The sequence below is a fragment of the Eptesicus fuscus genome, chromosome 18, assembly GCF_027574615.1.
Source record: "Eptesicus fuscus isolate TK198812 chromosome 18, DD_ASM_mEF_20220401, whole genome shotgun sequence".
Taxonomy (NCBI): Eukaryota; Metazoa; Chordata; class Mammalia; order Chiroptera; family Vespertilionidae; genus Eptesicus; species Eptesicus fuscus.
In genome coordinates, this window is record NC_072490.1 from 1793512 (window position 1) to 1805519 (window position 12008).

At 69.8% G+C, this 12008-nt stretch overlaps 2 protein-coding genes across 2 annotated transcripts; one reads left to right on the forward strand and one right to left on the reverse strand.

Annotated features, from left to right (window-relative positions):
• Positions 1-1030: 1030 nt before the first annotated feature.
• INKA1 (inka box actin regulator 1) lies at positions 1031-2808 on the forward strand. Its single transcript, XM_008155525.3, has 2 exons — positions 1031-1258; positions 1971-2808. Exons 1-2 carry the CDS (start codon positions 1208-1210, stop codon positions 2763-2765), a joined length of 846 nt encoding a protein of 281 aa, XP_008153747.1. The 5' UTR covers positions 1031-1207; the 3' UTR covers positions 2766-2808.
• A 152-nt stretch (positions 2809-2960) lies between these two features.
• UBA7 (ubiquitin like modifier activating enzyme 7) lies at positions 2961-11738 on the reverse strand. Its single transcript, XM_008157503.3, has 24 exons — positions 11529-11738; positions 11276-11444; positions 11036-11170; positions 10847-10953; positions 10511-10601; positions 10293-10428; positions 10000-10097; positions 9763-9909; positions 8796-8984; positions 8534-8641; positions 8328-8408; positions 8107-8262; positions 7854-8019; positions 7572-7777; positions 7424-7488; positions 7149-7335; positions 6995-7069; positions 6626-6797; positions 5931-6013; positions 5587-5679; positions 5316-5507; positions 3772-3864; positions 3577-3677; positions 2961-3167 (listed from the first exon to the last, which is right to left on the reverse strand). The coding sequence occupies exons 1-24, from the start codon at positions 11582-11584 to the stop codon at positions 2984-2986; spliced, it is 3090 nt and encodes a 1029-aa protein (XP_008155725.2). The 5' UTR covers positions 11585-11738; the 3' UTR covers positions 2961-2983.
• Between the last annotated feature and the right edge of the window lie 270 nt (positions 11739-12008).

Genomic DNA, 12008 nt, shown 5'->3' on the forward strand with positions numbered 1-12008 from the left:
CTCGCTCTCTCCCTTTCCCTTCCTCTCTAAAATCAATAAAAATATATTAAAAAAAAAAAAAAAAAGAACAAAGCCTCCGAATGGATTCCTAAGGCTGCTGGGGGCTGGTTTGGCTGACCTCTGCACTCTCCCAGCCGCGGCCACCATGGACATCGTGGGCCTCCTTGGTGTGAAGGCCTGTCCACTCCTGTGCTCCGGGGCCTGTGCCTGGCCGGCCCCTCCGCCTCGAAGGCCCCTCTTCTTCCCGCCCAGCATGGCTCCTCCGGACCCTCGGCGCCCCCTCTCCCGTCGGCCCGTTGCCCCCATGGCCGGCCTTTTTCTGGCTGCTGACTGGTCGGTCTGTCTCCATTGGACAGTACCCTTGACCCCAGCCCGAAATCCTGGCGCGCCGCCTCGGAGCAGGCGCGGCCGTTCCCACCGGAGAGCGCCACCCTGCGCCCGCACCCCTCAGTCTATAGTGGGGGGGGGAGGGGGGATGCAGATGTCGCCGCAGGAATCGCCGTTCACCGCGCGCTCCCCACTAGAGGGCGGCCCGGCCCAGCTGGCCCCGACGCGGCAGGAGAGGGCGGGCCCGGCCCTGGGTGAGGGTCCTCCCCGGTGCTGCCGCCACGGCCCCTGCTGGCTGCCGAGTCCTCCGAGGGGCCGGGCCCAACCATCGCTTCCAGGGATTGTCCCGGCGCCCCGGGAGCGGGTTCCGGGGTCGGGCTCACTCTGCCCGCACGAGGGCGCAGCCGGGCGACCGCGCGCTCCAGGGGCCCCTGCGGGAGGAACCGAAGTTCCGTCTCGGTACAAATGGGGAAACTGAGGCTACCGTGGGGGAGCCACTTGTTCCGGGTCACGCAGCAAACCGGAGTGAGCTCCGCCGCCCGGGGCGTCGGGGAGTCCCGGCCGGACCCGCCCGGCTGCCAGCGGCCCCGCCCCCCACGGAGCTGGAGCCGAGCGGGCAGTGGGCGTGGCGCTCACCCGCCCGGCCCGCCCTGGGGGCGGGGCCACGCCAGCCCCGCCCCGGCCCATTGGCTGCGGCGCCAGGGGTGGGGCGAGGCCGCCAGATGTTGGGGCAGCGCCGGCGGCGGCGGCGGCGGGAGCGAGGAGCGGCGGCGCTGGGCAGAGGTGAGGGCGCCGCTGGCCCGCGGCCCCCCCTCCCCCCGGCCGCTCCCGCCGGAGTTCGCAGGGGACCCGGCAGGCCTGGCGGGGGCCCCGGCGCGGGATGCACAGCGCTCGGCTTGACAGCTTCCTGGGCCAGCTCCGCGGGGAACTGGTGAGGCTCGGATGCGGTGTGACTCTTAGGGACGCGTGCGGGGTGCGCGGCCCCGTCGGCCCGAACGACAGCCGGGTCGGGGGCCGTTCCGAGTGCCCGTCCCAAGTGGGATGGGGGCGGAGCGGCCCGGGTGGCCCAGATGGCCCGCGTCGGGTTTCGGACGGTTGGGAGCTGCGCTGGGCATCAAGTAACAGCGGCCCAGCTGGCCGTGCTGCGGGCGGCGGAGGGGGCGGGGGATGGGGACAGACGCTTCCTTTAGGATGGAACTGGGGCTTGAGGGACCAAGAGGCGCTGGGGCTGCTGCGGACGCCCCTTCCCAGGTTTGCCTGCACCTCCTCGCTCTGCCCCGCCTGGCGAGGGCTCTGTGGGCTTTGGGGGGCTGAGTCCCTCAAATGCACGGGATGCTCCACCCCAACCCCCAGCCCTGAGCAGGCCCTACTTCCCGATTCCTGCCCCGCAACCTGCCTCCCGCCCGTGGGTGGCGGGTGCTGACTTGCCCAGCTCTGCGTGCCGCAGCCTGCCGACTGCCACCAGGCCGCTCCCGGAGCCTGGAGCTCCGTGTGCCAGCGCCCCGTGCCCTGTGCCCCCGGAGGCCTTGCTGCCGCCCCGGGCCTGTCCAGCCCTCCCTGCCCTCTGTTCTGGGATGGGCCTGGCCAGACCGGGAGGGGTGGCAAGCACTGCCCCTCCGACTCTGCCCTCTCTTCCTCCACAGCCGTGTGGCCGGGACACGGGCTCACCCCCAATGCCTGGCCCCCTTCCGCCACCCCCCAAACCCGGCCCGGGGCTCCACCCCCGGCTCAGGGCCTCAGACGCCTTGGAAGAGGACTCGGTCTGCGGTGCGGAGGAAGAGGAGGAGGAGGGCGTGGTGGCCGGGGACAGCCGGGGGGCCTGGGAGGGCCCGGGGGAGCCCGCCGTGGACTGGGACTCGGGCTTCTCCGAGGTGTCGGGCAGCACCTGGCCAGAGGAAGGGCCGCCTGCCCTCCGGCGCCCTGCACCCCCCGCGTGGCGCCCCCACAGACAGCGCCTCTCCGCCAGCGGCCTCCCCCTGCCCGGCGGGGCCCCCGTGGCCAGGGCGCCCCCTGCCCACCGGCCACGGCCCAAGTCCACCCCGGACGCCTGCCTGGAGCACTGGCGGGGCCTGGACGCCGAGGACTGGACAGCGGCCCTGCTGAGCAGGGGCCGGAGCCGCCAGCCCCTGGTGCTGGGCGACAACTGCTTCGCCGACCTGGTGCACAACTGGATGGAGCTGCCCGAGGCGGCCGGCGAGGGGGACCGCGCCGGGGCGCCCCGTGCCCGCGCTCGGCCCCCCCAGTTCTTGCTGGGCCTCTCCGAGCAGCTGCGGCGCCAGCTGGCCAGGGCCCGCCGGGCAGCGGTGGCGGGGAAGCGCCTGTCGTGCCCGCCTCGAGCCGAGCCCGAGCTGCCCGCGGACGCCTCCCGCTTCGCCGCCCTCATGAGCTGCCGCAGCCGCCAGCCCATCATCTGTACCGACGTGGTCAGCTACCTCTGACCCCGCCCCGCCCCCGCCCGGACAATAAAGACCTCGCTCCGGACTGTCCTTGATTCCAGAGTCTCTGGGAGGAGGCCCCGGCCCTGGAGGCACCGCCGGGGCAGGCGAATCTAAAGAGCGCCCCCCCCCAGGGGTCCCTGTGCGCCCCGTCACACCCCTGCCCGGGCTCCGTCACCAGCCTCTGTGTGCGACGTTCTGCGGCCGCGTTTATTGAGCAGCTACTGGGGGCCCCGCGCAGAGCCCGGTGGGGTGCAGCGGCCGCTTTCTGGTCCCAGCTCGTAGTGCAGGGGCGGGAGAGCGGTGCCGTCCTCCTCGCCCTCACAGCTGAGCTCCAGGGCCAGCACCCGCTGCCCAGGCCCGGGCAGCCGCCGGCCCGTCACCTGCTGGGCCAGCTCTGTCACCCTGTGGGGGGGGGGGGGAGATTGGGGCTGAGCCTGGCAGCAGAGGGACCGTGGGCGAGGGCCAGAAGGAGCCCAGCCAGGAGCAGCAGCAACTCAAGACAGGAAACATCTGCAACTATTTTCGGAGCGGCTGGCGGGGCAGCGGGAGGCAGGAAGCGCCGGTCCCTGGGGAGTGGGCTCCGAAGGGGGCGCCGAGCGGGGCGAGGAGCGGTGCGCAGGGCTGCGAGCAGGCAGCTCCTGGCGGCCCCTCTGCGGGCTCTGCCTCACCCCACCCCCAGCCCGTTTGCTGACTCCATTTGGCGAAGGAAGAAAGCGTCATGTAGGTGTGAGGGGCCCAGATGGGGCGGGAGAGAGGCCTGAGTCCCCCACCTCCAACCTCCAGGGACCGAGCGGAGCCGGCGGGGGCTCACCTGAGGCCCAGGCGCTGGGCCTGCTTCTCAGGCGGCCACCCTGCCGAGTAGAGCAGGGCCCTGCCCAGCAGCAGCATCCTCACCCGCAGCCCGTGCCGCTCCTGCAGAGAGACGGTCAGGTGCTAGGCCGGGCGGCGGGGGGGGTGGGGGGGGGGTGGGTGGGGGGAGAGGCGGGGCAGGGGAGGGGAGGCACACCTGGAGATGGGCCAGGAGTGACTGGAGGGTCCTCTCGGGCTGCCCAGCGGGCACCTTCAGGCGGTCCCAGCAGGTCCAGGTCAGCTGGTGGAACTGCGGTGGGGGGGGGGGGGGGAGTGAGGAGCTTCCCACCAACACCCTCTCCCGCCCCAGCTCCCGCGGATGGCCTTCCCTAGAGGAGCTGGCGGAGCAGGAAGCAGCAGCCAGGGGTGGGGGTGGGAGGTGGGCTCTGGGCCCAGAGGCCCACGCGGGCGGCACAGGAAGCGGGCCTGGGGCCCCCACGGGGACAGCAGCATCCACCACAGGCCGTGGAGGAGGGAGGGCGGGCTTCCTGAGGAAGTGGGAGCCGGCCCCTGGGCGGGAGTCTGCAGTGAAGCCGCTTCTTCCTCACATGCCAGCCTGGGAGCTGGGAAGGGGGTGTGCAGCCTGTCCCCCTCATCCTGCACTGCCAGGGCCTTGGGCTCTCTGGGCACAGGGGCTACGGGGAGTGTCTCCTGGGACCCACTGGCCTGGAGACCCTGCGGGACAGTCCACAGAGGCGTCCTCTTCCTGCCCCTTCGTCCCTGTTTCAAGAGTCTCGGGGGTCTAGTGCCCAGAGCGAGGGGCCGAGGGTGGCAGGCAGCCAGGAAACCGGATGTGAGATCCTGCCAACCCCCCGGAACATAGAGTGGGGTCAAGCTGAGACAGACCAGAGGTGAGATGGGGGATCCTATCCCCTCCCCCTCCCCCATGGACAAAGGCAGCCTGTGTGCTCATGGAGGCAGGGCCCCTCACAAAGCCGCTCTGTGTGCTGTGCCCTGGGGGACCCCAGTGCTAGCCCGTGACCTCTGCCTTCTCCCCTGGTGAGGACATCCTCTCCACCCCCTCTTCTGTGCCCCAAGGAGGAGCTGACTGCAGAGCTGGCGCACAGCCAGGGCCCCTCACAGCCCTGCTCCCCAAGGGACATACGCGCAGCAGCCAGGGACACCCACATGTGTGCTCACGTGCACGCGTGAGAGCCCACATGGAAGGAGAGCCTGCCTCCCATCTGGCACACAGATGTGCAAGCACGCTCCCTCCATGCCACACCACCCAGGGCACGCAGCCTGTGCCACGGACACACACATCCCGGGGCTGTGCCCCCCGCCCCCCCGTGACGCCAGGAGCCCAGTGCCCTTTACCTCAGTGTGGACGGGGCAGGGCAGGGTCCCCTCGCCGCCGTGCAGGCTGAGGCCACAGAGGCGGAGGCTGACATTAGCTCTGCTTGGGCCCCCTCCTCCCCCTCAGGGGCGCTCCTGGGAGGGAGGGGGCTGGGGCCTGTCTGGCTCACTAATGAGTTAAAGCTGCCGCTCCCCCAGACCCAGGGCAGCGGCGTGCTGCGCGGTGGGGGTGGCTGATGGCTACTTCCTGTGTCTGACAGGTCCCGGTCTGGCTTCCCCGCAGCAGGAAGGGAGCTGAGGGCGTCTTAAGGATCCGGGTCTTGGTGCAAGCCAGAAGCCGGCGCGGGCCTGTGGGTCGGCGCAGGGGAAGCCCAGGGTCGGAGTGGGTGGGTGTCAGGGGCTCACCGTGTGGACGGCGGGGGCGCGGGGCACGTAGCGGCTGTAGGAGTTCGCGGCCAGGCGCAGGTAGCTGTGGCGGAAGGCGCTGCGGGGCCGGGGCCCAGCCACCACCTTAAAGAGCTCCAGGCCCAGCAGGCCCGCCACGGCCGCTGTGGTGGTGGCAATGGCTGGGATGATCTGGCCCACGATCCGCTTGCTCTGCCAACAACAGGAGCCTGGGTGTGGGCCCGGGGTTGGACCCCTGCCTCCACTCGGGGGGGCCGGCAGGCAGGGCTACCTGGGAGCGGGTGGCCGCTGGGATCCCATAGTTCTGAGCCCGCAGGCTGGCTGCCGCCGTCACAAAGTCCACGTGGAAGTTGCTGTCATCGTCCTGTGAGGTTCAGGTCACAGGAGCGTTAACACTGCCCATGCCCCTCACCACGGCGACCGTGGGCGGGGGCCCCGATCTCCCCACAGTTCTGTCCGTGGATGTCACCTCTCCCCACTCAGCAGAGGAGGGAAGGGGAGCGGCCCCTGGTCCGCCTGAGAGGACTCAGGCCAAGGGGCCCCAACGCTACCTTCTCGGCTCCTGACCTTCCCCAGCAGCCTCCCAGCCTCGCCCTCTCCCGCCTCGGCTCCCACCTTCTCAAACCGCAGCGGCTCCAGCGGGGAGCCCTCGCTCCAGTCCTGCAGGGCCTCGCGCAGCCACTCCTCCTGCCGGGGGCCTGTCGGGAGGAGGCATTGGCACAGTCCTCGGCCGTCTCCTGTCCCCTGCACTCTGCCCGGAGCCGGCCCCTTCTTGGTCCCGGCCCCTCTCGGGAAGACCTCTGACTGACGCTGCTGTCCCCTCTCCACCGCGTGTGTGTGTGTGTGTGTGTGTGTGTCTGTGCGTGTGTGTCTGCATGCATGTGTGTGTGCTACATGACCCTGTCCTAACCTGGGGCCATAGATAAGTGCTCTTCAGAGCCCAATGGTTTGGGCTGTTTTGCTTAAAAACCTGCCAAGTGTCCCGGCCGGCGTGGCTCAGCGGTTGAGCGTCGACCCGTGAACCAGGAGGTCACGGTTCCATTCCCGGTCAGGGCATGTGCAGGAGGCAGCCAATCAGTGCTTCTCTCTCATCACTGAGGTTTCTCTCTCTCTCCCTCTCCCTTCCTAAACAAAACCAAACCTGCCAAGGGAATGGGGTCAGGGCGGGGGCGGGAAGCCTGCAGAGGGCCCGGGGATGCGCTGAGCGGTGGGGGGTTGGCTGCAGGGCCCCAGGCCCCCTCTTTCCTCCACTGAGGGCAGCACCAAGCCTGTGGGCGGCAGCTGGGGGTGGGCAGGGCGGGGGCCCTCACCCAGCTCGGGGGAAGCCAGGCCACTGGAAAGGACGGGGTCCAGGCGCTGGGGGTCCGGCCGCGGCAGCAGCTCCAGCATCTCCCTGAGCGCAGGCAGGTCCCGTGAGGCCGGCAGCCCGTGCATCCGAGCGTACAGATTGGCCGCCGCCAGCACGTAGAGGAGGTGTGTGTCCTGCGGTCAGGCCAAGAGCGAGCACGCGTGGGTGCGCGTGTGCGGTCCCTGCCCGCTGGGGGTGTGTCTGAGTGCCTGCCACGTGGACACCCACGGGTGCCCAACACGGCTCTGTCAGCATCTGTCCAGGATGCAGAGGTTCCCCTTTGCCCTCAGGGGCCACACTGCCCTCCGGGGCTCCCCGGGGCCCCACTCACTTGACTGGCATCAAACTCCAAGGGCTGAGGACACTGTCTGGATCCCGACCAGAAACGCGTTCCATCCGGAAGCACCTAAGGAAAGGGAGGCTGCTGGGCTTGGCGGTCCCTCTGCGCCCGCCGCCTCCGGGCCCCCCCCCCCCCCGGCACCCACCTCGTCAGGGGGGTGGCGCCTGAGCAGCCGCGTGATGCCGTAGCCGAAGCACAGCTGCCAGTGGCCGAGGGCCCACGCCACACAGTCCCGCCAGCTCCGCGGCCGGTGTTGCAGGACGCCCACCATCCGCGGCAGGGCCGGCACCCCTGGCCCCGCGAGGTCGGGGCCTGCCAGCGAGGCCGGGGCCCTGCGGAGACAGACGGGGAGTCTGAGCCGAAGCCTGAGGCCCTGGAGCTGGGGCCCCTGGGCGCCCCCTCCCCTGGCGGAGGCCTTACTGCTGGTGGCCGTTGATGGTCTTGGCAGACAGGCAGAAGAGCCCCTCGAACTCATCCCGGGCCCACTGCGGAGGGGGGCAGGAGGGTCAGGCGGGGCACAGCCTGCCGCTGAGGACTGAGCGTGGGACGGGGTGGGGGGGCTCCCCACCTGCAAGGTGTGCCCCGCAGAGCTGGGGAAGTGCCTCACGGTGCAGACGGGGTGGGGGGCGTCCCCCGGAGCAGCGGCGGAGGCCGGAGCCCTGTAGCCCTCGGTCACGTGGGGCACAAACACGGAGGCGCTGCCCCGGGTGCCCTGCGTGCCCGCCTCCAGCAGCGGCTTCAGGTAGTGGGCGCAGCGCGCAGCCACATAGCGGCCTGGGAGGGAGCAGGGGGTCAGGGATGGGGCGGGGGCGGGAGGGGCGGGTGCTGAGTTCCAAGGTCAAGCACTCACGGGCCCGGAAACTGTCCAGGGCGGCCGCCACGCCGTCCACGCGGGAGAAGAAGCTGTCCCCGTAGAGGTGCTCTGTCGTGGGATCCAGAGGGTGGGTGCGCGGGGTCACCTGCAGGTCGGGGTTCAGGCGGCGAGCGGCCTCCGCAGCCACCTCTGCCTTGGGCCTCTGAGAAGAAAGCAGAGGACGCTGGGGGGGGGGGGCGGCATCGGGGAGCACAGTGGAGACAGGGGTGCTGGGAGGGGCAGGGCTCACCTCCACGTCCTGGGCCCTGAAGAGGAACTGCCGGCTGAGGTTGGAGCGCTCCACGTGGTCCATGTCGGCCACGGTCACGCGCCCGCGGCCCCCGGCCCCCAGGCCCACGAGGGCGAAGCCTTTGAGCAGCTCGCAGCCAATGGCACCGGCGCCCACCTGCCGGCAGAGGGCCTTAGCCAGAGGCCGGGCCGCCGCCCCCCACGCCCCCTCACCCCGCTCACCAGGAGGTAGTGCTGGTGGCTCAGCTGCTCCTGAAAACCAGCCCCAAACACCGCGATCTGCCCGTCGTAGCGGCAGCCTCTCTAGGGGACACGGCCCAGGTCAGTGCTGGCTGCTGGCCCTGTGCACGGCCCTCTCCCACGGGGCTCCCCAGGTCAGGACCTCGGGCCCCGAGTTGGACAGGGCGTGGGCCCCACGGGGCTCTCACCGGCGCGCAGGCCTCAGGCTTGGGAAGGAGCTCCCCATCTTCCGGGAGGCAGTCGAGGGCATCAAAGTACAGCCACTGGCCCAGGGGCAGGAACTTCCCGGAGAGAGCCTGGAGGCCGAACCCCGCAGATCAGGGCGGGGGGGGGGGGCGCTGCACCCAGGCTGTGAAGCCTCCAGGGCCACTGTCTGGCGCGGGGCACTCGCTGGCACCCACAGTGACCTCTGCGTCCCTCCCAGCGCCCTCTGCCTGGGCCCGCACCCACCTTCACCACCTCCTGGGCGGCCACTGCGCCCAGCACGGCTGCCATGGGGCTCAGGACCCCAGCACTGCTCAGGGCGACTGTCCGCACCAGCGCTTCGTCCAGCGGCTCCTCCCCCGGCTGTCCCGCGCCCTCTGCCCCCCGCGGGGGCTCCAGGGCCTGGGCCAGGCGCACCACCTCCTCTGCGTCGGCCTGAGGGGCAGCGCTCCGTGGGCACAGCAGCGTGGCCTGAGCCCCACGCCCACTCAGACCCGCAGGCAGCCACCACCCTGTTCCCCAGAAAAGGAAGCCGAGCCCGAGGGGGAGGGCAGACAGGGCCCGGTGCCAGGCTGTGCAGCCTCAAGAGAGGACACCCAGCACCTCCCACGGCCCTGGGGCACACAGGCTGAGCGGAGGGAGGGGACCCCAGGCTCGCCTTTATTTATTTATGTATTTATTTATTTATTTTAAATACATATATGTTTTTGCCCTGGCTGGTTTTGCTCGTTAGAATGTCGGCCTGTGGACTGAAGGGTCCTGGGTTTAATTCTGGTCAAGGGCACATGCCCAGGTTTAAGCTTGATCCTCAGTAGGGGGCGTGCAGGAGGCAGCCGATCAATGATTCTCTAGCATCACTGATGTTTCTATCTCTCGCTCCCTCTCCCTTCCTCTCTGAAATCAATAAAAATACATTTAGGAATATATATATATTTACTGATTTCAGAGAGGAAGAGAGAGAGGAGAGAGAAACATCAATGATGAGAATCATTGATCGGCTGCCTCCTGCAGGCCCCACGCTGGGAATCAAGCCCACAACCTGGGCATGCGCGCTGATGGGGAATCGTGACCTCTTGGCTCATAGGTCGACGCCCAACCACTGAGCCACACTCTCCTTTATCCGAGTGGGCAACTGCCTCTGGGATTGAAGCGTGGATCTGGGAGATGAGACGCCAAGGAGACGGAGGCTGGGGAGGCGCCGGGGGCCACTGACCAGATCCCAGGGCCGGGGCGGGCGGGCTCTGAGCTGCTGGAACCCGTGCAGCGCGCGGAAGGCCTGGTGCAGGCAGCGGGCGCGGCGAGCTTCCTGGGGACTCTGGGCCACCACGCGGGGCCGCAGCAGGGCTGCGTCCAGGGGCGCCTGCAGGGGCACGAGGCCCAGGGTCAGGCCCCGGACCCTGGGGGCCCCTGGAGCCTCCCAAGCTCCCCACCTCAGACGCCCTGCACGCACATGGCTCACAGTCTTGGGTCTCTGGACCTCGGTGACAGCTCCGCCGCGGACGTAACCGGAGAACATTGCTGTGTCCCCGATCTCCAAGGTCCCGTCCTCTGGGGACGGATACCCAGCCCGTGAGCGTGACCTCTGAACCCGAGTCCTTCCCCACACCCCGTCCTATCTTGCATCCGTGCCCTGGACGCCCCCGGCCTGAGGGAGGCAGAGGGAGGACCCATCCCCGAGGAGCAGGCTGTGTCCGTCCCCCAGGGGGCGTGGGCGCTGAGCCTGGACCTGGGGGGTCGGCTTACCCCGCACGCGGATGGGCCGGGGAGCACAGCCGTTGAGCTCGCTCATGCCCTCGATCCCCGAGAAGGTCACCGCGTCCACCTGGCGGAAGTAGCGGGCCTCGGCCGCGTCCCTCAGCGTGAGAATGCCCGGGGAGCCCTGGGGAGGGCGCGGCTCAGAGGTGCCTGGACCTGCGCTCCGCGGGCCGGGCCCGGCCCCCCTCCGCCCACCCGGCACCCACCTGGGAGATGTGCTGGACGGCAGCTGTCAGGGGCTCCTCCTCTGTTTGGTCCAGAACCGTGAAGTCCTCACCAAAGTCACAGAACAACTGCCTGGGGTGGGGGTGGCAGAGGTCACGGGGTCACTGAGATGGTGCCATGGTTAGCCACCACGATGGTGGCAAAGGCTGGGGACACTAGGGGCCAGAACCAGGAGAGGATGCTGGGAGCAGCCTGGGCGGGAGTGAGGGAGTCAGTGGGGCGGGTCTGGAGGCCGGGGTGGAGGACACAGAGGGTGGGCCTGGAGATCGGAATCAGAAGGAGCCCCCCAAGACAGCCAGGCGGGCAGCCTCACTCACCCCACCAGGCCCCGGGTGTCGGCCACCAGGAAGCAGACTCCGTGCTTGCGGCACCAGCTGCCCACCTCCAGCTGCTCCTCTAGGCCCGAGGCCGTCAGCACCACCACCTGCGGACCTCGGGGTCAGCGGGCTGAGGGCTGGGGACGGCCTGGCTGGCCCGGGGGCGGGGGCGGGGCGGGGGGGGCGCACCTGGAAGTCCCGCAGCAGGTCCTCGGTGATGTCGCCTGTGTGGACGCAGACCTGGACGGCTCCGTTGAGCTTGGCCACTCGTTCTTGAGATGCCTCCGCCCTGCCCCTTGCCAAGTCCTGCTCCGAGAGGAAGAACTGGAGAGAGACCCAGCCCGGCCTGAGCAAGGAGATCCCGCCCTGGCCCCACCCCCACCCTCCACTCCCCCCACCCCCGGTCTGGGAGGCTTCCCGGGACCTCACCTGGGCAGCCAGGTCCGCCCAGCAGGTGGGCTGCGGGTCGTGCAGGGTGAGGCTGCCCACGCCCATCAGGACCAGGTTCTTGGCCACCTCGGCGCCCAGGCCCTGCAGGCCGGACAGCAGGACCCGCCCCTCCTGGAGCCTCTGCATGGCCGGCAAGCCCAGCACGTACCTGCGGACGGACAGGAAGGAAGGGGCCGCGAGTTGGAGCTCAGAAGTCAGAGGCCACCCCCCTCCTTTCCACCTCGGGCCTCACAGCTGCCGGGAGTACAGCTCCTCATCCAGGGGCTTGGAGGTGTCGGGGACACCCATCCCGAGGCCGGGTCGGACGGCAGCCGCCCCGCCCACAGCTGCCAGGAGAGGCCGGTGCCCCAGCCGAGTCCCGCTACTTTTGAAATAATTATAGACTCAGTGCGGGCAGGCGCTGAGGCTCGGGCCGTGCCAGAACCTGCCGGGCACAGCTTCCCTCAGCTCCTCTGACCTCACAGGGAAATCGAAAATGAAAGTGGAACTGGAGGCTGATCTGGTTCCTGGTCTGGAGCGGGTGCTGGGCAGCCTGGCCTGGCAGAGATAAGCCTCTCAGCCCTGGGCACAGCCCTGGGCAACGGGCAAGGTGGGCGGAACACCTGGTCCCAGAGCAGCAAGCGCGGACCCGTGTGGGCCGGATGGATGCAGTGCTCTCCTGGGTCCCTGGCCGACCCAAACCTCCGGCCCCTCTCCCGCTCAGGGGCCCTGC